The 26,375-nt window shown below is 40.3% G+C and overlaps 2 protein-coding genes and 1 long non-coding RNA gene across 4 annotated transcripts; all 3 read left to right on the top strand.

Moving 5' to 3' along the window:
• Positions 1-2,940: 2,940 nt before the first annotated feature.
• On the top strand, positions 2,941-5,442 carry LOC123517727. The gene is made up of 4 exons (XM_045278134.1): positions 2,941-3,067; positions 3,162-4,979; positions 5,116-5,166; positions 5,312-5,442. The coding sequence occupies exons 2-3, from the start codon at positions 3,215-3,217 to the stop codon at positions 5,136-5,138; spliced, it is 1,788 nt and encodes a 595-aa protein (XP_045134069.1). The 5' UTR covers positions 2,941-3,067; positions 3,162-3,214; the 3' UTR covers positions 5,139-5,166; positions 5,312-5,442.
• Positions 5,443-16,798: 11,356 nt separating this feature from the next.
• LOC123517324 lies at positions 16,799-19,602 on the top strand. Of its 2 annotated transcripts, none has more exons than XM_045277310.1 (4): positions 16,799-16,948; positions 17,572-17,629; positions 17,799-17,955; positions 18,087-19,602. In XM_045277310.1, coding segments are annotated over exons 1-4 (351 nt in total). In that variant the 5' UTR covers positions 16,799-16,813; the 3' UTR covers positions 18,088-19,602. The 2 variants fall into 2 exon arrangements, with proteins under 2 accessions (XP_045133245.1, XP_045133246.1); XM_045277311.1 differs by having other exon boundaries at positions 16,814-16,948; positions 18,482-19,602.
• Positions 19,603-20,250: 648 nt separating this feature from the next.
• Positions 20,251-21,958, top strand: LOC123517327. Its single transcript, XR_006678440.1, has 4 exons — positions 20,251-20,413; positions 20,618-20,655; positions 20,783-20,939; positions 21,341-21,958. It is a non-coding gene; the product is annotated as an uncharacterized LOC123517327 (long non-coding RNA).
• Positions 21,959-26,375: the final 4,417 nt, after the last annotated feature.

Raw genomic sequence — 26,375 nt, 5'->3', positions numbered from 1 at the left:
ATGGTGCACACAGCGTGGACAGGGGGCTGGGGATAGTCCAGGCCAGAGTAACACGCATGACTATTCAATTTTTTTCCCCAACGAGAATAAAAAGCAATGCACATACGTTGCCATGAAAATACAGGTGTAAATCTGCTAAATGGCTCACCATAAAGGAGGAAAAAACTTTGAAACCCATGAACATCCGACGGAAAGGGTGCATCACCACACCGGCCACTAACCTTTTTCAAATACAATAAAACATATAGTCACCATATATAATAATGGATGAAAGGCATGACATTAACCCAGATGGATGTAGTGTAATAGACGGGCGGTCATAACGTATATACACTGAACACGGTAATCTCCATAATAAAGAAAGTTACCAGCATAATTCCCCACGCTCCTTTACGCCCTCGTCACTGAAAAACTACAGCCGCAGGAACAGGGAAGGCATCTGCACGCCCACTAAAACATACTCTCCTTGTCAAAGCTACATCTGTCCACCTATCCACCAAGACAGTCAGCTGCTGTACCCAGTTTATGAATTGGTAGACGCTTATCCAGTCAGTCAGTAAGCAGCTTCCTACCGCTAGGATACTTTCTACCTATTGTCACACACTTTATCCTCCATCCTCTCCAGTCAGCTTGCATCCAGCTCCCTCTCAGTTTCCTAGAAAGTTGCTTCATGTTCTTTTTAAAACAAGACTTTTCTTAATAAACTCTTGTTACTGGAAAGCTTGCGTTCTCACTATATTCCACCCATTGCAACAAGCCATTTATTCATTTATTTGTTGATTTATATTCTTACTTTAGTTTTATCAATTTTATTTCATTCTATTCCTTTTTTATACTCGTCTCTATACCCATGTGACCAGACTACCAGTGAGCTAACTAAGTTTTTCGTGATAGTGAGCTACAGGTGATGGATAAATTCTGTTAAGGTGCAGACGTATGGTTTGTACTGTAACTATAGATTATCAAAAAGGTAAATGACTTGATAACGTAGAGATATACTAAGCTAGGAAGTAAACATTCCATTACACTCACACTTAACAACGAAGATAATGAAAGCTCAGCGTGGTTAACTGAAATGGTAGTTATTCTAAAAACGTTACAAGCAAATCCTCTGGCAGTGTTTTTCTTTTTCTTTATGTAAGGCTCTGACCAAAAGAAACAATACTAGAAAAACAAAAACAAAGAAAAGAAAACTTGAAATGCTCATTCTCAAAACTTCCGTGAAAGTAAACGAACAAATCAATACAAAAACAAGCGGGCTCGTCGAAATGCTGCTTTGCCCGTCACCCCGCACGCACCACCGTCACCAAACACTAGCTAGCTAACAAGACAAGCACAAGACATCCCACACATCATGACCAAACACTCACAAACAAACAAGACAAGCTCAAAACACGCCACGTATCAATAAACACTCGCCAACAAACAAAACAAGCTCAAGGCACGCCACACATCATCACTAAACACTCGCAAACAAACAAGCTCAAGACACGCCACACAATCATCGACAAATACTCGCAAGCAAACAAGACAAGCTCAAAACACGCCACACATCATCACCAAATACTCGCAAGTGATCATTGGCGACGAAATAAAAAGGAGGTCAGGACGAACCGAATATCATGAAACAAACAACGACGAACAACTAATAACTGAAAAAAAAACAAAAAATCAAATCAAACGTATAATAAAACTTCTAATTGAGGAATAAACTGCGTCGCGAGCAAACTACTGACGAACTGCAAATACATATACATTTTTCCACCCAATGCCTACCAAACTATTACTCGTCAAATAAACACCATCAGAGGACAGTAACTGATTCATGACGTGGGGCGAATGGAGCCTCAAAACACTGTGTACCGGAGCCTCGAAACGTCCAGTATGAGGTCACTCGGGCACACTCACTCTTTGTTGATATGCTTTTGTTGTTGGTGGTGTTGTTGTTCTTACGTGCATGAGAGGTTGACTAAGACTGAAAGGAAATTAAAGTAAAAGGTAAAACATTTTGTATACTCCTGTCTCTCCCCCCCCCCATCCTACGTCTCTCCAAAAACAATGATAATAAGCTGAACAGGTAAAGGTGTTATAATTTGTAGGAAATGTAGTAATATAGGTCAGGTTAGGTTAGGTTAGGTTAGGTCAGGTCAGGTTAGGTTAGGTTAGGTTAGGTTAGGTTAGGTTAGGTTAGGTTAGGTTAAGTTGGGTTAGGTTACATGAAGGAGGGAAAGCTAGATCTGAAAATAATATATCTAAGTAACGTATCTAATTGTGTGTGTGTGTGTGTGTGTGTGTGTGTGTGTGTGTGTGTCAACTGAAGCGGAAAGGGCAAAAAAAAAAAAAAGTTGACTAATGACAATAGTTAGCGACAGTTGTGGAGTTGCCAGTGTTAATTAATTTACTACACCATCTAGACTGCAAACAATCCTAATGCATTTAGAATATTTGCCGCTGGAGGAATGTTTACTAAGCAATGATGGCGCACAGGATTACTCTTAACAGTCACCTAAACATTGATGTTGCTTGATAACTAATGACTCCTCCCATCTCTCTCTCTCTCTCTCTCTCTCTCTCTCTCTGTGTACCTCAACTACCTCACCGGGTCTTCGTAGTGAGGTAGTTGAGGATGGACAGGTTGAAGATGGACGAGCCGAGAGCGCCGTCTTCTCCTCTGACATGGATTCCTCAGGTACAAGGGGGAGGATAGATTGGCCGCAGGGTGTCTTGGATGCGGTGCCATAGAGGACTCACTGGAGTGGTAATTTGTGACTCGTAGTTGGCTCTTCAAGATCTTTTTTATCTTTCATCTTCTCTTATACATGCAAAGCAAATCTTAACCTTACTTCCTTCGGCAAAGTCACACGGTAAGATGACACAACACAACACCATGCAGCGCTGGTCCAGCGGGTGACCACTCCTGTCCGCAAATTAGTAAGACAGAGCTTCATTGGTATTCGAGGTCTTGAACCGGCGGGTTGTTGTGAGGTGGCGCTGGTGTGGCGAGGTGGAGGCAAGGTGAAAGTGGCGAAAAACTACCGTTGTATTCCACCAGGATCCTGCAGCTGAGGTGAGCCATCAACTCCTGGTTATAGATTTTGATTGTTGTGATAATGGTACAATGAGTATTTATATGTGATGCTTTTTTTTTTCCCACATTTCAGGAGGGTGTATTGTCTTGCGCTACTCCTGTACTGCATCTTGGTAGCTGGTAGCGATGTTGATTCAGCGATGTGCGCTTGCGATGGTGTGTGTGGCGGCGATCAGCCTGGTGTGTGTCGCGGACCAGGCCCGAGGAAAAGACCGGGTGTCAAGGAACACGACAGAAGGATCAACAAGGGCACGCAGATCGTACAGGGACAATGTGTTTTCCTGGAATTACGAGAAGGTTGAGGTTGCGGCCAGAGGGTGGAAGGCACATGACCTTCGGGGAAAGCTTATGCCGGTACTGCTGAAGATCGGAGGAACGGTATATACTTCAGCATCTGCTGCTTTGAACGTGAAGTCGTACGTGAATGCGGCAAGTAAGTTTGCCACGCACACAATGAACGAAAACAAACACTTCAAGCCTCTTTGTGCCTTTGGGAACCTGACGGGCATCACGCCATGCACGGTGGGTCATGTGGTGCTGAATGCTTTCACACTCTACACTGGCGTCACGGGAGCCATCACAGAAGCGTATGTCAGGACACGCTTGAACTCCTCCATCGAGACGTTCAGGATAATCACTGACGGTGTGTTTATGTTGATAACAGAAGCCGTGAGCACTGAACTGGTGATGCTGGGCCACTTCATCAAAATGGCCCAGAATTTTGGAAGTGCTCTTGCCGCGAGGTATTTCAGAGGACCTCTCCCTGTGAAAGGCACTGAGAAGGCGTTCGTCAAGGCTTGTGATAGCCTGTACGCTGCAGGGTCTGACTTTTTCCTGATGTCGCGAATGGTCATCGAGCATACGCTGAGCAGAGTCAATAAGGAGATTAACTCTACCATAGCAGATTTAGCGCCACAGTTCCTGAAATTCTTTAAAAACATCACTAAGAGAGGGATAACTGAAGAGTACACCACCTCTCCCTTCCCGCCTCTCAGCTACTTCTGGGACATGGCTGCACTGGAGTACGCGGTCTCTGTGCTCACAGACATGAGGGTCATTGCCAACCAGACGCTAAACGAAGTTGCGGACGAGGGTGGGGAAGACGCCTTTAAGAAAGCTTATATATCCAACGTTGCCTACGCAGCCAGTGCAGGCCTGAATCGCACCACTGCACACTTGAAGAACGACGAGCTGAAGGCGGCCCTGGTCTCTGCCACAAACGGGCTGCGCATGGCGGTGTATACTTACCACGAGGCGGGGAATGACATCCCCGGGGAACAGGGCTCAGAGGCACTAATAGACAACCTGGAGTCTTTCGTGGAGAGCTTGAGGCTATCGTCTGAGGAAGGTGCTTTGGCTGACTTGGACAAGTTACGGTCGGTGTCAGGTGTGGCGTCAATGTTTGGAGTCGAAGACACAATGCAACTCTCCTACCGTGAACTGTTTAGTTTCTTCGTGCCCACAGATCTGGACCACTTGGTGACAATGGTGACAGAACTGTCCAAGGCCATTTCCAAGGGTTATAACAAACAATTGGGATTTCTGGTCTCGGGAGAGCCTCGTATAGTAAAACGGGAAACGTACAGCAGCGATTCCTCGTACGATTACAAACCCGACACAGCACCTGGAGGAGCGTTCGCCTGGGCAAAGCTGATGTCAATTCTAGCGCCTTCTGGACCACCAGGCCTGCAGGGAGACAAGTTTAAAGAAGTGATAAAAATCATACTGAAGCACGGAAATTTACAGTTTCTATACAAAATGCAAGAACCTGCCACCTGCGAGACCGATCCTGAGTGTAGGGAAACTTTCATTAGAATAGCCACCGAGATCGGGAAAGTAGTGGGTATTGACATCAGGCCTGGAGTCATGCCTTTGTCTGTCCACATTAAAGGTAAGCATCTCAGTGTGAATTTCAAAAACGTGTAGATAAGATGCATATCAATAAAATAGCATCAAATTACAATAGTAAACGAGTAACTGCTGTGTGTAGGTGACTGTTGATATTAACTATTATCTCTCATCGACAGGTGGAAAGCGTACCTACGGGTAATTGTTTCCCGAGCAGTGAAAAATTTAAGGTAGGTAATACTGCAGTGATCCTTGCTTCAATTCCTTGGCCATCTTTGAAAGTCCCATTTCTGCACTAGTTTAGGCTTGCCTTTATGTACCTTAGACATCAGCCAGTATTGCTTCTCAAACCTAACGAACCGAAACTTTCAACAGATATCGCTTCAATTCGCCGTTTGGAGGATGGAACTAATTTGTGGTCCGTGGAAAGACTGAGGTGGTCTGTGTGAAGACTGAAGATTGTTACCTCGATTTATGTACGTTGTTAATAAATGGCTATAGTTTTACATTACTTTGTCTTCCTAGAAACAACTTGTTGGAAGTAAAAGCAAAGTGCTGCAAATGTGTCCCTTAAGCATGTGCGTAGAATGTCACCTAACGTAAGACTTGACAACGACCTTAGTGCCACACAGTTCATTGCTAACGCTTCAAACATATTTCTAATTAGTCCCTCTCTTCAATCTGCAATGAAAAAAACCGAGAACATACAGTTAGGTATTTAGTCTAGTGTGTCCTGCTATTTAGTCTAGTCTGTCTTGCAACTCCTCAAACTTTCTACAAAAGATTTGAAGGGGGACAATACTAAACAATGAATACTACGAATAGAGGATGCTGATTGTAAAATCCATTAATGTATCAATTTTACATCTTTTGTTTTTTCTACTTATATTGTTCTTATGTGTATCTATGGACGCGAAGACTACATAGAAATAAGTATAGCTCACTGTGCCAATATCGTCTTTTTTTTCTTTTTTTTCTGTGACGAGAGGTAATGGACACCCTCCGTCAGCGTCTCTTTAAAGTATAAAAAAAAAAGTAACAAGGTGAACTTGTGTAACATTGCACTAAACTTTGCAGCAGAGACTTGGCGAGGGAAGGTGTGTTACGTAAAGGTGAAATGACGCGCAGTGTCCAGTGATTAGTGAGTGTCCTGATCTGGCCAAGAGTATAAAAACGCTATGAAATTAAAATAAATAAATAAATAAATGAACAAACCGGGAGATGATAGCACATGTCCCTATACAACACAGTCACGAAGGGAACACATAAGATTGAGAAGCATCTTAAAACAACGGAAAGATATAGAGCAGCAAGCAGAGAGTTAACCAGAAAAGAAGTGAAAGATTGAGAATACTGTAACTTTTGCATCAGGAAGGTGGACAGAATAAGGGTGAAAAAAAAGTAGATATTTTTGTGCAATTAATAGTTATCTGTTCTCCTGTCTACTAATTGGTCTATTACTATATAATGATTAGTGGATTGATATTATTTTGCGATAATTACTTAATACTTGTTAATTTAATGGTTGTCTCTAACTCTATGGGACAATTAATAGCTACTCTTTGTTTATTTCGCCTCCTTTCCCAGTCTAGTACAAGTGCGAAGATCTGTAGCGGCTGCAGTATGAAAGTATCGATACGGAAAACCGCTGCATTGATGTGTGTAGCGTATGTGATTATGCGGTGCGGCTCAGAAATAAATGGTTGTGATTTATTCCTTATAAATGTGTGTAGCTTTAGGTCACAAGGACACAAGGAGCGCTGAACAGCTTCCACATGACCATGTCCAGGCTGCGAAGTGTGTTTCACGCCACCACAGCCTTATCCTAGGACCAGTTCCAGTTCTCCTTCCTGAATCTTAACTTCTCTGCTCTGAACCCATTGTGACGAGCCTAGCTGCTCATCCACTGGAAAATCGTCCCCTTTGTTAAGCACCTGACGTCACCATCACGCACTCTTCGCTAATCAAGAAAATGCTGCGTAAATGGATTGGATTATATATATATATATATATATATATATATATATATATATATATATATATATATATATATATATATATATATATATATATATATATATATATATATATATATATATATATATATATATATATATATATATATATATATATATATATATATATATATATATATATATATATATATATATATATATATATATATATATATATATATATATATATATATATATATATATATATATATATATATATATATATATATATATATATATATATATATATATATATATATATATATATATATATATATATATATATATATATATATATATATATATATATATATATATATATATATATATATATATATATATATATATATATATATATATATATATATATATATATATATATATATATATATATATATATATATATATATATATATATATATATATATATATATATATATATATATATATATATATATATATATATATATATATATATATATATATATATATATATATATATATATATATATATATATATATATATATATATATATATATATATATATATATATATATATATATATATATATATATGTATATATATATATATATATATATATATATATATATGTGTACATATATACACATGTACACATATATGTGTGTGTGTGTGTGTGTGTGTGTGTGTGTGTGTGTGTGTGTGTGTGTGTGTGTGTGTGTGTGTGTGTGTGTGTGTGTGTGTGTGTGTGTGTGTGTGTGTATGTATATGTGTGTGTATATATGTGTGTGTGTATATATATATATATATATGTATATATATATATATATATATATATATATATATATATATATATATATATATATATATATATATATATATATATATATATATATATATATATATATATATATATATATATATATATATATATATATATATATATATATATATATATATATATATATATATATATATATATATATATATATATATATATATATATATATATATATATATATATATATATATATATATATATATATATATATATATATATATATATATATATATATATATATATATATATATATATATATATATATATATATATATATATATATATATATATATATATATATATATATATATATATATATATATATATATATATATATATATATATATATATATATATATATATATATATATATATATATATATATATATATATATATATATATATATATATATATATATATATATATATATATATATATATATATATATATATATATATATATATATATATATATATATATATATATATATATATATATATATATATATATATATATATATATATATATATATATATATATATATATATATATATATATATATATATATATATATATATATATATATATATATATATATATATATATATATATATATATATATATATATATATATATATATATATATATATATATATATATATATATATATATATATATATATATATATATATATATATATATATATATATATATATATATATATATATATATATATATATATATATATATATATATTTATTTATCTATTTATTTATTTATTTATTTATTTATTTATATATGGTGAATTAGAACTCGAATAATCTGTCACTTCGAAAGTTTACCCACCTTAAGTCATGTGGCCAGAACTGTGATGCACAATGAAACTGCATTTTGAATCATACAGAATATAGCTTTTATTTATAAGTTCACCAGGTATTTATTCCTCTACCAGGTTCGACAGTCTGAACAACATGAACAACGCATATTTTCTGACAAGGATCGGGAGAAGTTCTCGGCAGCGCCTCTGATTGTGAAGAGAAGCCGCTCCTGTGCACCCCTCAGCCAAAATCTTCAGCGTTGCACTAGAACTACAGAGATGGCCAAAAACAGATCTACAATTGTTACCTCGTAAAACACACAGGTCGGTCGTTACCAAGTCCTGTCTATGGGAGACGAAAAAGCATCGGAAAAGTGGTGCAAACCTGGATAGAGAGAGTTCAATGCATTGCTTCTTACTACTACCTGTGTCCTCTAATGTCCTATTCCCGACACATCTGGGCCACGCCATGCCACGTTTCCCTGAGTATCGAGGCCAGTGCTGTGTTCTCTCAGGTCTCTCGTTGGAGACGCGCCCTTGTGGTGGTAGTCCACGCGGGTTAGGAGTGACTCTCAGTCCACTGCCCCCTTGTTACTGGGTGGTTGACTCAGTTCAGGACAATAATGAAGAAATAAGAATGAAAACATAGATCACCTCACGTTTTGTATAAGCTGTGTTTTGAAACGTCCACCTCTTTTAATTATTCAAGGTTTGCTTTGTCACCGCCATTGAAAGAAAGGTCACATCAACTGAAAAAAATATAATGAAATTTGGTGATGTATCAAAGTTTTGCAGAAAATGCGCCATTAAAAAAAATAATGTGAAACAGGTTAAGTGACAGTTCCTTCGCCACGTGACCGAGATGCGACGGAATTAACTCCAGAGAGCACACGTGGACGCTTCACCCCAGAGTCCGCCCTCAAGGCACACAAACCAACAAACGCTCAGCTAGTCTGGTACTTTGGAAGGTTCCTCTTCGCTACCAAGTCGTGTGGACAGCCATGCACCACGTGTTGCGTCGTATTCTAGGCTCATGTTTAATCAACAACAATAAAAACAATAACAAAAATAGCAACAAAGAATTATTGCTTATTGTTATCATTATTCTTAATATCATCATTATCATTATTATTATTAATATTGTTATTAATATTATTATTATTATTATTATTATTATTATTATTATTATTATTATTATTATTATTATTATTATTATTATTATTATTATTATTATTATTATTATTATTATTATTATTATTATTATTATTATTATTATTATTATTATTATTGTTATTATTATTATCATTATTATTGTTGTTATTGTTGTTGTTGTTGTCTTTGGTGTTATTGTTATTATCATCATCAACAAAGTGAATAAGCAATCCACGTGATTATCAATGAACACTTAATGGCGTCGTCATTTCCCAGGGCGGGCTGGAGGACACACATTCTGTATTTTATGGCTGCTGGGCCGCGGCAGCACAACCGTGACCGTCCCTTTCCGAAACTACTTAAGTAAGTACCACTGCCATAATGCAAAGTTCCACACGTAAGTATTTTACGCAAGTATTCTCCTGATAGACAGTAAACAACAAAACAAGTCACTTTAGGCGCAAAAAAAAAGATAAAAAAGACGGGCAAGTCAGAGTTGTGACGCGAGTAGGACGCAAGGCCATGGGCGAGAGAGGCCCTAACACCCTGTGGCCGCAGCTGTGGTCCTGCCGGCGCATCGCGGCGTCATCACGGCAGTGGTGGTAGATCCTCACCGCAACAGAACCGGTTTGGTACACGTTGGGCTGGAATTGTTTGTGGTCTCACTTGAACGGAGAACCAGACCATGAGTGGGAGTCAGATTACATAACCACAGTTCAAATACTGGTGGCACGGCACGGTCAGTGCCACAGTGTCGTTCATCGCCAATAAAACGAATGTGTATCAGTAACATTTGCATTGTTCTTTTTTCCTCGTCCTTCGCTGCAGCGATCTGTGTGTCCAGCCTCGCGGTGGCTCCCTAAATGGACCTTCTGAAAAAGGACCGCTAAGGGTAAGAGAAAAAACAGGTTAGTGAGTTTTGTGAGATTGAATTTCGGCCCACAATCAGCAACACATTCCACACACGCTTTATCACATGAGGGAAGAACCACTCCACCATCGCCACCAATCATCACCACCACCACCACCACCACCACCATCACCATACCACCACCAGCAGGCGGTAAGTTGATTTATGCGGCTCTTTTTTTTTTTTTCTTTCTTTTTTTTTTTCTTTTTTTTCTTTTGTCATTCTCGTATAGGTAGCTGCCTCCCTTTGCTGCTCACCCCAACACAGCTTTTAACAACATTTTCTAAATTCTCTAAACACTGAAGCGGCGCATCCTTCACACCCACGATACATCATCCACCAAGGTCTGGATGAAAATCATTATATAGATCATCAAAATACATAAAGGAAAAACAAAAAAGATACCAGTAGTCACTTAACATTAATAGAAGGTAAACCACTTCCACTATGTTGTACCGCGGACGCTCGGCCTTGTCTGCCTCCATCAGCAGGTCGCGGCCACCTCACGCACAAAAACGAACACAATTAAAATCTTACTATCCAACATTTCTTCAGGATAGATAAAAGCAGAGAATAAGTCAATCCATGCAGCCTTCAGCTCAATGACAACACGAGCTGCTCTATAGGATATGTGTCTAAGGTTAACTTAATCTGGTATTAGATCTGATACTGGGACTGCCTCGTATAGGCCTGGCGGCCTCTTGCAGCTTCCCTCTTTTCTTATGTTCTTATGTTCTTATGAGACAATCTTGCTGTAGTGTCTCGACATCACCTCAGGTCTCCGAAGCAGGACACACAATGCAGGGAAAGATTACGGAGTATGGTATCTGTGATGGTCCCTAACTGTACAAAGTGTCTGTACCACCGCGGCTCCGAGCGGCAGAAAAGACGCAGGGATGGCCAGGCGCAGCCACACCCTCGCATAAAAACACGCGTAGAGGTCCACTTTTTCCAGCTTCCTTAAGCCCCATTAATTTCTTTGCATCACAACCACGCCACCGATGCTATTTCTTTTAGCGTTCTTTTTTTTTTTTTTCTCTCCTTCTTTAAGGTTACAGTTTTCCTTATTATTAAGTCTGCGATACCTGAGCTTACAGTAGTGTGGGTGTGTGTGTGTTTGAAATGGCACAATCTCTACCCACAGGTGTAGCTTCTTCCAGGAAGGCAGTCTGGTCTGCTGCCTACATGTTGTTTACTGAAGACAGAATCTATTTGCTATTTCGTGATCACTTTTCTGATGTCCGCGGCGCACCATGCCTGTTAGCACGTACATGAAGGCAGCACTGTGAACAGCTGGTGGATGTTACTTCTACTTGTGTTGTGCAGCGTGCGGAACACTTGTACAAAGCCGGCAGGCCTCAGCACATGAAAGGATACGAGTACAAACACAAGCAAGGCCTTGAATATCAGAAAAGCATAAGGTATCTAAACTCAACGTCAAATGCATAGAATATGTGCGTTGCAGATATTGAACATGGACTCAAAATTACTGACATCTTGTAGAGCAGCAGGTCTCAACACTGTGAACACTGTGATGCGTCGAAGAAAGCGTTGAGGAGAATGTATATTTCATCGCGGTGCGTCATACGAGGTGAGGGCGTTAAGTCGCTATACACTCTTCTTCAATCGTGTGTGAAGACACGTGACCTTGAGGCCTGGCAGACGCCCCACAAAACACGTGGGCGGCCGCCTCCCCGTCATGCCTCCGAAACTCTTTGTTCATCACGCTTGTTTGTTTGTTTCGCAGGTTCATCTATCGTCATTTGTTGCAATACGCGAGTAATTACAATAATTCATTACAAGCCTAAGGCGTTTGTAAAAATTTGAAACTGCAGCAAGAACATTCAAATTCAATAGATGGATTATCATAATTTCGATGAGGTTAAACACGACGCATTGCAACACACCGGAGACCAAGCCATTCATGGACATGGCCAGAGGAGCTTGGCTCTCCAGCCCCGCCCCCTCCCTATCAAGGATGCAGGCACATCCGTCTAAGCAGTTGGTCTTCCAAAACATACTCACATTACGAAGTAAACAACTTTGTTTTGGTCTGTCCTCTCCTATTAAGAAACCTCAATTAAAAGTTTTAACATCTTATCTTCTAAGAAAAATTCAATGAAGTTGAGTGTTATGTGTCAATTTTTTTTCACTCCCTTCCAAGCTACAAACCCTAGAGAAGGATTTTGTGTGCCACTGTACGAAATATTGCTCTCCTATACATGGTGGTTTGCTCATCTCATGACTCCTCAAAATACAGCACAATCAAAAGTTTTTCGTCTCACTCACTGCTGCAATGTTGCTTCTTTCCCAGAGGCCTCGTTGTACAGCACTCATCATTCTGCTCACCACACTAACGCATGAATTAACCATAATTGTCACTCTTTCATCCCCTGTACTGACAAATTTTAAGTCTCTCTCTCTCTCTCTCTCTCTCTCTCTCTCTCTCTCTCTCTCTCTCTCTCTCAGTTGTGGCCTTGAGCGGAGTCTTTAACACGTAAACAAACGTGCTCACACATGCACTCACACACACACACACACACACACACACACACACACACACACACACACACACACACCTGTCGCTAATCTTCCCATCCCAGCGCTCTTAGAAGATAAACAAACGCCAGTGATTATTTTTCCAGACGTGTGTTGATGTATTTGTGGCGAGCTATACAATTAGGCGAGCTGATGATGGGTGGAAGAATACGAGGGCTTGAGGAACCGGCTCTGTGTGATGCCCCTGAGACCGGATATCCCCACGCCTTCCCATAGTTCCCAGAGTTCCAAACCCCCGCAGGCCTCCTCGTGACTTGCCCACATGAATCCTTTGTCTCTCCTCTCATCTCCTCCTCTGTTTTGTCTCCACTTTGTCTGTTTCTTCCCACCCTCCCTCTCTCTCCTTGCTATCTTTTTGTCGTTCTTCTTCGTATCCTCTCCACACTCCCTTATTCCATTACCTCCTGTATCCTTCTTCTCTTTCCCCTCCCCATCCTCTTTCTCTCTCTCCTCTTCGTCTTGCAGAACTTCTTGTATATTCATAAAAGTATAGGGACACAAGGTAAGCTGCAAGAAATTTCTGGTTTCTCACATGGTAGTTTCTGTTCAGCATACAGATGTTCTTGTGTTCACCTGTGATCTCCATTCATAAGGTTATCTGGTCTATTTTCTGAACTCTCTAATGACATTCAACTGACAGGCTTATTGTTGAGTCCGTTCCTGTCGTCTGCTACTCTATATGAAAACTAATAGATTTTCATTTTCATTTTTTTTTTCTTCTTTACGTTTAACTTTGCCCAGGTGATATGCGTGCCTTCTTCCCTCTGTCGTGATTACCATTTCTAAGGACATTCATTATTGTATCCTTAATGGCGCTTAAACACCTCTCTCACATCCCCTCTTACAGTAATTACATAATTGATTTTTAACTTACTGTTTACACGCTGCACGCGATCCCCAACGGAGATGCACAAAGTATGAAGAGAAAAACTAAGTAATTACTCACCTCATATTTAACTTCAACCGAACTAAAACTATAACTTGAGCAAACCCAACCCACCCTAACTTAACAAAATAAAATCTAATCCAACCAAACCCAATTTATCAACTTCCAACGTCAATTTAAACATGAGTTCACATGATTTCACCCATGACGAGAGACGCACACATTCATGGCAGCTGACCAGACACTGACACAACATAGACATCAAGACTCCTATTCTGAAACGCTCCGCTGCTCTCTCACCACTAGTATTTTCAGAGACCACAGAGATGATAAGCCGGATTTTCAAGAGCGTCTTCCCTGCCATATACGTAGAAATCTTGTTAATCTGTCGCTAAAACCGTAAAAACAGCCTTGCAAACCAGCGTCCCTTAAAAAAAAAAGCCTATTGAAAGTAGAGCGTTCAGAAGTGTGTCAGAAAATGGTCTGTAATGTTTCTCACCCGATGACTAAGAAGATGCGCTGTAATGGAAAAGTCCCACCTTGTCCTTCGGCGTGGCGTGGTGTGGTCTACATTCCTGGCCAGCGCTGGGAGGGAATGGCAAGTAGGGGGACATGTTTGCATAGTAACCAGGACACACTTTGAACCTCCTTATACAACAAGACTTTTTCTCGTAATGTAAGATGACTCTATAACTGCCTCAAATTTTCTAGTCTTGTCTCCGCTTCTTTCGGCAGGTTCTAGGAGAGATTCAAAGTTCTTCCAGGGTGTTTTTTTTTCTCTTCCTTTCTTTAAGTTTGTATGCAGTGATTGTTTAGTGATTCTGCTGAATTAGTGAAAGCAGAAAACATAATGAAAACCTGATAAATTATTACAGTGGCCTTTGGATATAAGCCTAATGTGTGTCAGATGATTAATAATAGCTCATGAACACACACACACACACACACACACACACACAAGGCACCACTATCACCACCATCACCACCATCACTACCCTAGCATACATGTGTTTATCTCAGCACTCTGTATCTCTACTCTCCCTATCATCATTCAGCCCGGCGCGTGGGTGTGCCGGTACTGCTGCACGTACATGTGTGGTGGTGGTGGCAGGGCAGGGGAGGATAACCCCAGTCATAGAGATACAGGAGGAACTTTGGGGAAGTGCAACGTTATTTTTGTGGGAGAGAGAGAGAGAGAGAGAGAGAGAGAGAGAGAGAGATTGATTGATACATTTATTGTTGAATTAATAAATAATTACAACAAAGGAGGAGGATGGGCCTTGCCACCCATCCCCTGGGCAAAGACTTAAGGTTAAAGTATCACAAACATAACTCTGGACAGTATACACAACAAGAATACAAGTATTTCAATAAATAAATGCACGTATTGCACACCTTATTGCCTAAGAGAGAGAGAGAGAGAGAGAGAGAGAGAGAGAGACGTGAGCAAAATGACATACTTAAGGCTCAGTACCTGCGTATGTAGGATAAGAGAGGGTGGAAAAATGCAAGTAAGATTTCTTTACCACACAGATCCTTTACAAAACTAACTCGTACTAAACTTTTGAAACGCGCTGTTCTCTCATTCCAACTATCTTCAAACACCACAGAAATGATAAGTGGAGTTTATCATGCTTGTCTTTCTTGTCAGTATTCAGAAACCCTTTGCTCTCTCACCACGGCTATTTTCAAAGGTTCTCGAGACTGTTTCTCCTTTTAACAGTGTAGAAATATTGTCGATCCTTCACAATAGTACAATAAAGACACTGAAAACTCATCTAGCTTCAAGTAGAAGTGGAGGCCCGGCGTAGAAGCGTTTCTAGATACGGTTTTCCTTCCCCACTCTCTCTCTCTCTCTCTCTCTCTCTCTCTCTCTCTTGTAGACATAGACCAATTAGCAAATAAGATTGTCAGACAGTGGCAGTGTTTCCATATTCACGTGACCTCGATTAACAAAATTCTTGTAACAGAATAGACGACAGAGTAAGGTCTGTGTACGTGAGGTGCATGGCCTCTGTGTTTTGTTCCTCTGACGGGGGTTCCCTGTCTACTCAGAATTGTTGTATCCACTCCTCTGGGTTAATAACATTCTGGTGAATCATGATGGCCATCTATGCATAACAATGCTCACGTTGCTTCATGTCACTCAGATGGAAGAATGGGGAGGCTGATAGGCTGACACTCATCAGCCCTGAGGTGTGTTAGCAGACACTGTAAACTCCTTATCTCTTACAAATCTTTTATTAATGTTAGTCGTTGTAGTAGTAGTAGTAATAGTAGTAGTTGTAGTAGCACCCCCACCACCACCACCAGCGGTCGCCAAGTAACACGGTCAGACACACGAGATAGGTTGAGCAGCATAACAAGGCTATTTCATGCCCACCCTCGCTTGCTGGTTTATTTTCTCACTCCTTAACGCGCCGCGCAGACAATGATGAGACCTTCGCCTCCCCAGATTCTTCCTTTCTCATTACAAATGCTAATGAAATACACATTTTTCTCTGCGAATATATAAGTAATCAATATAATTTTCATAAAGCATTTGAAAAAAGAGATTCAATGCTTTCAAATACCACGTATATTTTTCTAATATATAGGTGCGTTGCGGTCAGCCTTTTTCTTAAATGTTAAAATGCCTTGCTTAATAATAGTAAGTATTTGTTAATGTCTCATAATCCCTGACTGGTATCTCTGTCATTCTGATTTTGGTTATATAATGAAAGCCACACCACGCACAGACTCAGTGACATCTCCAACCTTCATGGGACAAGGAGCAGCAGCAGCGCCATCATCACCACCACCACAACCTCACACGTGTTGTCGGACAGCCACCACGTACTCGCTTCCAGAGGTACCCATGCTGACACGTAACAAGGCTATGCACCATACAGTGTACCGTTTGTTTGAGATACTTAGGCATTAGGTGAATTACGTCTGACTAAGTGAGGAGTATACCCATACATGTGGAAAGAGCGAAGATTGGTATGGGTGATGCTGAGATATGACAAGAGTGAATTAAACGAAATAATCAGGATCGGTAAACCACGATGAAGTAAGAAATAGCAAATTCAAATTTAAGAAAGATTTTAAAAAGAGACAGTGGGGAATTGATTCTCTAATAAATTAGTAAATAAATGGAATGGACTCCGTAATCAGGCTGTTAATGCTGAGTAATTTGGGGATTTTAAAAGAAAATAAGAAGAATCCATGAAAGATGACAGGTGGAAGCAGGTATGTTTAATTCAGGGACTGCCACGTGCAGAACTGATGGTTTCTTCCAGATTCCATTATTTTCATATATTGTTATGTAAGATTTACTGAATGTAAAAGTTTAACGTGTATCACATGTAGAATATTGATGATTAAAGATATGCCTTAAAGAAAATACTATACAATAGTAACCTCTCCAGCACGCACGGTACTGTGACATATCTATTAAACGCTACTTCATCGTGGACCTTGTTCCCCTCACAGAAAGAAGACACTGTTGCCGCCACATACTTCGCAAGACCTTATGATGAATTTGACACTGGTTAGTACTTGACTTCATTGTTAAACTGAAATTCATGTCACAGCATTATTAAGCCAATGTCTCATACCTCTATGAGGTTATTGCCAAATGGTAACAAAGCTAAGCAGCGACTCACTGCTTGAAGAATGAGGCAGCAGACATCTAATGACTGGCATTGTGCTTGGTTCAGGTGATACTGGTGATGTTAACGATGCTAAGCGTGGTGCTTGGTATGCCGCAGTTCTTCACCAAAAAGAGAGCTTTTCCCGGCCAGCGGCTGCGAGGCGCCACCAACTACGGCACTCACTCCTTCAGCAACAGAGGTTACGTGGGCAGGCCATTCGCTAGTAAGTGTTGAGGCAAATTCTCTTCGATGCATTCACATACGTCACTGCTGTCAAAATTACTCAAAGATGAAAACACATGAATGAATAAATAAACTTTTGTCACTCAGAGTATTTCTTGGGGTTTTTTTCAGGACTTCGAAGACAGAAACGTAATTAAGTATGCGTTCCGCGAGTTCTGCAGCGCTTCGCCACGCTCAGTGCAGAGCATCTGCTTTCATGTTCACATAAAATATATAAGCATAATAACATATAGAAAAAAGAAGAAGGCCTACAATAGGCCAATTCATATACACAAGGCAGATGACGAGTAAAAAAAAAATTTACATCTACCATCTCAATAAATATATATTCACAAAACTTCCCATAACTATTGAACGCCTGGACATCCATTGCGTGCTTGATGTTTGTTCCATTCATCCACACCATGTCAGGGAGCCAATTTTTGGATTTTTTTTCAGGTCTTAATTTGTCTAGTTCCTTCCCGTCAAAAGAATCTAATTTACATCTCCTTTGTTCTGTCTTTTAGGTCAATCAAACACTTCACTGCTATCACCACGCACTGTGCGCCTTTCCAAAGAGTGCAGCTTAATACAGGTATAATCTTAACGTATTAGAATCATAAGACATGTACTCTCTACACCAGCGTCTATCAGGCTGGTATGCGGGAGAACAAGCTGGTACTAATGCGTGCATGGACATTCTGGAATCTAGATGGTGTCGGGAAAGGCGCTCTACAGATGACGAGCAAAACACCAGCAGGATAGTTATGCAACTTGTCCAAAACAAAAGATTGATACATTACTAATGATACCGCTGATACGTTGTAGAGAGACACAAGTTAACAATCAAATAGAGCATTGCCTTTCAAACAGTTTATCCCTCCGTACCAACTGTGCCCCTTACAGATAGATCAACAAGCTGTCTGACTACGAATGGTGGTGAGCTGTCTTTAATCCAGTAGGAGTCAGAGATGCTGACTTCAGCAAAGATAAAGGAACGTTGTAGCTATGTAGTCTATTCTGTCATTCACTACAACAAATTCCTTCAATGCCTGCCTCGATGACAAACGTTATGCCATATACAGTAACCAGGATGTGATCAATGAAGCATTTATGATATATGCATTCACCATACAAAGACAATTACTGATTTCCTGTGTGTGTGTGTGTGTGTGTGTGTGTGTGTGTGTGTGTGTGTGTGTGTGTGTGTGTGTGTGTGTGTGTGTGTGTGTGTGTGTGTGTGTGTGTGTGTGTGTGTGTGTGTGTGTGTGTGTGTGTGTGTGTGTGTGCGTGTAAAGCCATGTAAGTCTTACTAACCTTATTTATTATTATACGGAACACTTTTTACAAGAGATGTTTTACGAGAGTGAAAGTCAATAGAGCTCAGCCTTGCAACACTGTTCAAACAAATAGATGCGTTTCTGTTGAAAATCAAACTAATAAGTATTTAACTATCTCATTGAGTGATTGTGTGAAACGATATACGATTCCCTCCTGTTTAAAACGATGACTGATGAACGCCTGTCAACTCTGTGATGTGATCATGTGTACCCCTGCATGCTAGGCTGCCGCATCGCCACGAACAGGAAAAATGGATCATTGGCTAGACTTTGTAAGTTTTCAATGCAATCAATAAACAAGAAAAAGCTATCACATTTAATAACCCGATTATTTTCATTAGAAGGCTTAAATCTCTCTCTCTCTCTCTCTCTCTCTCTCTCTCTCTCTCTCTCTCTCTCTCTCTCTCTCTCTCTCTCTCTCTCTCTCTCTCTCTCTCTAATAAAGTGTGTGTGTGTGTATGTGTGTGTGTGTGTGTGTGTGTGTGTGTGTGTGTGTGTGTGTGTGTGTGTGTGTGTGTGTGTGTGTGTTGAGGCACGTGGCTGAGCAAATATGGAACTAGGCACAAATCTGGTGTGGAAAGGTGAGATGAAAGACAACGAGGTGAAAGGAAGGTGAAGTCTCTACGATGCTGGAAAATTCTTGTAATCGCGGTTAGGGGAAGAAGAACCCTATACGGATGATGAACGTAATGGGAAAAAAGTGCTAGAATGATGAAACGATGCATTATGGGAAAAAGAATCTCTCTCTCTCTCTCTCTCTCTCTCTCTCTCTCTCTCTCTCTCTCTCTCTCTGCACATGAAGATGGTTGAGCGTACTATAACGACGCAAATACTGCTTAAAAGCAAGCACATTCTTCAGATGCATTTGTGCATAGTTATCAGGTGTTATGACGCAGATCCTCTCGCCGGTCAGCACGTGTCCTCACTCAGGTATCATCCTGGCAGCCTTATAAAATGCCTCTGTGGCAGAGCGAAAGCCAGCACAACCCGCGACACCATCGCCAACACACCAGCTCCTCTCTCACCATCGCAACCAAACTCACCACCACCACCTGCAGTAGCAGCTCCACCGAACCAGCGCTTGTCGCACCAACCCAGCCAAACCAATAGCCCTTGAAGGTATGTGTGTACTCCTGCCTACACTAAAACTTCGTCATTCAAGTGCAAGTGTTAAGCAGTAAACAGTGAAGCAGTAAAAATGGCTAAAAGGGAAACTCATTAAAGGTTTACAAGCAGCCATGTCTCTCCATATCTTTCAATCAAAAAATCCTGCCATTTGATTTCAAAATACGTAAGTAAATATCTGTGTCTTTCTTTCCGCAGCGCTGAAGCGCCAAAACTCAACGATGAACTTCAAAATCGTAAGTGTAGCTCTTATTTCATTAGTTGTGTTCAAATGAAATTAAGTGTAGGTGTCATACGTGTTATAGAAAAGACAACATGAGTAACACGTGACCACTATTCACTAACCAGTGTCATGACTTGCAGCTGCTAATCGTGATGCTTGTGGTGCTCGGGACAGTGACAGTGATGGGGAAACCGTTTCCCCGTCAAAGACAATTTCCAGGCCAGAGACTGAGAGGCGCCACCAACTACGGCACCCACTCCTTTGGACGCAACGGTTTCGACAGCAGACCTGTCTCCAGTAAGTACTCGTGTGTGACACCACCCTCACCACAACACATACTGCATGAAAAGTTGTATTAGATATTTCATTAAGTTGTGTCTTAATGAACAGACGAACAAATCTTTTATTTCAATGCTACAAAAAAAATATATAATGAATCTGTCGACAGACACAATGAATACATACATCACAAGGAAACTTTATATAAATGTTCTCTCTCTCTCTCTCTCTCTCTCTCTCTCTCTCTCTCTCTCTCTCTCTCTCTCTCTCTCTCTCTCTCTCTCTCTCTCTCTCTCTCTCTCTCTCTCTCTCTCTCTCTCTCTCTCTCTCTCTCTCTCTCTCTCTCTCTCTCTCTCTCTCTCTCTCTCTCTCTCTCTCTCTCTCTCTCTCTCTCTCTCTCTCTCTCTCTCTCTTTACAGGATTTCATAAACGCGAGCGGGACCCACATTTCTAAAAGAAGCCACCCTCCACCCATCTCTCCCAAACAATCGTCGGTTTGCCTGAGTGTTCCTCCTGCTCCTTACTTTGCGGAATTGATCCAGCCATGTGTACTGTGCCCAGGCATCGGAAGGTGTAGCTGGAAATATGTACAGCACTCTTAAGTCAACCATATATGTTGCGAGTGGTGTATTTGGCCTCGCTGTCCTGCTACACATAGCTATGTCTAGGACTCCTACACTGTGTTTCCATATATCTATTTTTCCCCGAGTCACTGGCTGTCATTGTGTACTGACTAGAAGCATTGTATATTCTTCTCTTTCTTCCTGAGTGTTGTGACATACGGGAGTGTCGGTTGTCTTCATGGAAAGATGCATTTCGTCTGTGTTATCGTGTTTTTATGGACAGGAAAGCCCTGTAATGTGCACGCATACATCCCAAGTATTTATACTTCCATTAAATGAGATGCCCCACTACTGTATGTTAGAATGTGTACAAAATATTGTAGCTTTTTCTATTCATTACTCCTATCAAAGTGTTGTAATATAGCATAATTTATATTATATTTTTGTACTGAATTAAACATTATGAAGATATCACTGAGCTACATGACTGTCCTGTGGCGGCGACGTTCTTGTGGCCGTCACCTCTTCCCCCTCCAACACCACGCTCACCACACAAACCACACAATAACAAATATTTGTAGAGCCAAAGGTTGCACTGCGCCAGATTAACAATGCACTGCAACCGACTCAAAACTGCGAGATTCTGAACTGAAATACCCAGAAAAAGGTTATTACCTCTTCTGAATCCTGTCCCCAGCCAGGCACAGACAACCCGGGACACGTCTCCCTCCACGACACAGACACACACACACACACACACACACACACACACACACACACACACACACACACACACACACACACACACAAACACTCACACACACACACTTTCGTTGTCTTGGATCTAATTTTCTCCGGACTGAAGTTTAGATTTAAGACCGCGAAGATTGCAGGAGTTCATGAAGAAGAGTTGTGGGGTTTGTCTTGACACCCTCTTCAACTTTTTATTCATTACATTTCAGCAATATTCGCGGTCTTAGATCTAATTTTTTGTCTGTAGAACATCGTATCTCCTCTCCTACACCTTATCTTCTTTTTCCTCACCGAAACACACCTGTCTCAGGCAACTGGCAGTAGCTCCTTTTCTGTTCCCTCCAACTTTCTCTTTCCTCGTGGTTGTTCCAAAGCTGGATGTTGAGTCTATGTGCTCAACGATTTCACTTGCTCTCGTGTCCTTGCTCTTGAATCTTCCGAGTTTTCCACTATCTGGCTTTGATTCAAAACCTACTTTCTAATCTAATTTATCTGTGCTGTCTTCCCTAATTCCTCTGGCCATAAAATAAAATCGTTAATCATTCACCCTCTAAAGAGGAGCACAATTTGTCTCTCTATCCTTTCGCTGAGATCGCCTTTCTTGGAGATTTTAATGTTCCCCACCACCTTCGTCCCTGGCCATCCTGGTGAACTAGCCTTCAACTTTGCTATCCTCCATGACCTAGAGCAACTGGTGATATACCCTATTCGTATTCCTGATCGTCTTGGAGATATGCGTAACATTCTTGACTTTTCCTTGTCTTTAATCCTCCTTCTTATGCTGTTACCCTCTCTTTTCGGTTGGGTTCCTCCGATCACATTTTCATATCTGTATCTTGTCCTATTTCTCCAATCCCTACTCAGGATCCGAAAGAGCGGAGGTGCCTCTGGCATTTTGCCTCTGTTAGTTGGGGGGACCTGAAGAGGTGCTATTCTGATTTTCCTGGATAATAACGGTTTCCGTGTCAGAGACCCATCTCTGTGTGCTGAACGCATAACAGAGGTGATAGTGTCTGGCATGGAGGCATACATTCCTCACTCTTTTTCTCAACCTAAACCTTCTAAACCTTGGTTTAACACAGCCTGTTCTCGTGCTATACATGATAGAGAGGTTGCCCACAAAAGGTACTTGAGCCTTCCATCTCCTGAATCTCATGCACTTTATATATCTGCCCGGAATCATGCCAAGTCTGTTCTTCAACTTGCCAAACACTCCTTCATAAATAGAAAATGTCAAAATCTTTCAAACTCCAACTCCCTCGAGACTTCTGGCATCTGGCCAAAAATATCTCCAATAACTTTACTTCTTCATCTTTCCTCCTTTATTTCATCCTGATGGCACCACTGCCATCTCATCTGTCTCTAAAGCTGAACTCTTCTCTCAAACCTTTGCTAACAACTCCACCTTGAATGATTCTGGGCTTGTCTCTCCCTTTCCTCCTCCCTTTAACTATTTCATGCCTTCAATGAAAATTCTTCGTAATGATGTTTTCCATGCCCTCGCTGGCCTAAACCCTTGGAAGGCTTATGGACCTGATGGGGTCCCTCCTATTGTTCTCAAAAACTGTGCTTCCGTGCTTGCACCTTGCCTGGCCAAACTCTTCCAACTCTGTCTATCGACTTCTACCTTTCCTTCTTGCTGGAAGTTTGCCTACATTCAGCCTGTTCCTAAAAAAGGTGACCATTCTAATCCCTCAAACTAACGCCCTATAACTTTAATCTCTTGCTTGTCTAAAGTTTTTAATCTATTCTCAATAGGAAGATTCTTAAACATCTGTCACTTTACAATCTTCTATCTGATCGCCAGTATGGCTTCCGTCAAGGTCGCTCTACTGGTGATTTTCTGGCTTTCCTTACTGAGTCTTGGTCATCTTACTTAAGAGATTTTGGTGAAACTTTTGCTACTGCATTAGACATATCAAAAGCTTTTGATAGAGTCTGGCAAAAAGCTTTGATTTCAAACTGCCCTCCCATGGTTTCTATCCTTCTCTCTGCAACTTTATCTTGTTTCCTTTCCGATCGTTCTATTGCTGCTCTGGTAGATGGCCACTGTTCTCCTAAATCTAACAACATTGGTGTTCCTCAGGGTTCTGTCCTGTCACCCACTCTTTCTATTATTCATTAATGATCTTCTTAACCAAACTTCTTGCCCTATCCACTCCTACGCTGATGATACCACCTACATCTTTCCACGTCTTTTCAGAGACGACCAACCCTTCAGGAAGTTAACAGATCACGCAGGGACGCCACAGAACGCCTGACTTCTGATCTTTCTAAGATTTCTGATTGGGGCACAGAAAACTTATTAGTGATCAATGCCTCAAAACTCAATTCCTCCATCCATCAACTCGACACAACCTTCCAGACAACTATTCCTCTTCTTCAATGACACTCAACTGTCTCCTCTTCTACACTAAATATCCTCGGTCTGTCTTTTACTCATAATCTAAACTGAAAACTTCACATCTCATCTCTTCATAAAATAGCTTCTATGAAGTTAGGCGTTCTGAGGCGTCTTCGCCAGTTTTACTTAGGCCTAACGGCAAAGGCCATTACAAACCGGGAAAAAATTATCCCCACAGCTACGTAAGCATCAAAACTTTGCTACCGCTCACTCCGCCAGATGAATTATGATGCTAATAGAGGTAACTGTTAGTATTTCTCTCTATACAATATATTCACACAACTTCCCATAACTATCGAACGCCTGGACATCCATTGCGTGCTTGATGTTTGTTCCATTCATCCACACCATGTCAGGGAGCCAATTTTTGGATTTTTTTTCCAGGTCTTAATTTGTCTAGTTCCTTCCCGTCAAAAGAATCTAATTTACATCTCCTTTGTTCTGTCTTTCAGGTCAATCAAACACTTCACTGCTATCACCACGCACTGTGCGCCTTTCCAAAGAGTGCAGCTTAATACAGGTATAATCTTAACGTATTAGAATCATAAGACATGTACTCTCTACACCAGCGTCTATCAGGCTGGTATGCGGGAGAACAAGCTGGTACTAATGCGTGCATGGACATTCTGGAATCTAGATGGTGTAAGGAAAGGCGCTCTACAGATGACGAGCAAAACACCAGCAGGATAGTTATGCAACTTGTCCAAAACAAAAGATTGATACATTACTAATGATACCGCTGATACGTTGTAGAGAGACACAAGTTAACAATCAAATAGAGCATTGCCTTTCAAACAGTTTATCCCTCCGTACCAACTGTGCCCCTTACAGATAGATCAACAAGCTGTCTGACTACGAATGGTGGTGAGCTGTCTTTAATCCAGTAGGAGTCAGAGATGCTGACTTCAGCAAAGATAAAGGAACGTTGTAGCTATGTAGTCTATTCTGTCATTCACTACAACAAATTCCTTCAATGCCTGCCTCGATGACAAACGTTATGCCATATACAGTAACCAGGATGTGATCAATGAAGCATTTATGATATATGCATTCACCATACAAAGACAATTACTGATTTCCTGTGTGTGTGTGTGTGTGTGTGTGTGTGTGTGTGTGTGTGTGTGTGTGTGTGTGTGTGTGTGTGTGTGTGTGTGTGTGTGTGTGTGTGTGTGTGTGTGTGTGTGTGTGTGTGTGTGTGTGTGTGTGTGTACAGCCATGTAAGTCTTACTAACCTTATTTATAATACGGAACACTTTTACAAGAGATGTTTTACGAGAGTGAAAGTCAATAGAGCTCAGCCTTGCAACACTGTTCAAACAAATAGATGCGTTTCTGTTGAAAATCAAACTAATAAGTATTTAACTATCTCATTGAGTGATTGTGTGAAACGATATACGATTCCCTCCTGTTTAAAACGATGACTGATGAACGCCTGTCAACTCTGTGATGTGATCATGTGTACCCCTGCATGCTAGGCTGCCGCATCGCCACGAACAGGAAAAATGGATCATTGGCTAGACTTTGTAAGTTTTCAATGCAATCAATAAACAAGAAAAAGCTATCACATTTAATAACCCGATTATTTTCATTAGAAGGCTTAAATCTCTCTCTCTCTCTCTCTCTCTCTCTCTCTCTCTCTCTCTCTCTCTCTCTCTCTCTCTCTCTCTCTCTCTCTCTCTCTCTCTCTCTCTCTCTCTCTCTCTCTCTCTCTCTCTCTCTCTCTCTCTCTCTCTC

Source organism: Portunus trituberculatus, chromosome 42, assembly GCF_017591435.1.
Source record: "Portunus trituberculatus isolate SZX2019 chromosome 42, ASM1759143v1, whole genome shotgun sequence".
Taxonomy (NCBI): domain Eukaryota; kingdom Metazoa; phylum Arthropoda; class Malacostraca; order Decapoda; family Portunidae; genus Portunus; species Portunus trituberculatus.
Note: the sequence above shows the minus strand (reverse complement) of the source record. Positions and strands in the feature narration are given on the sequence as shown.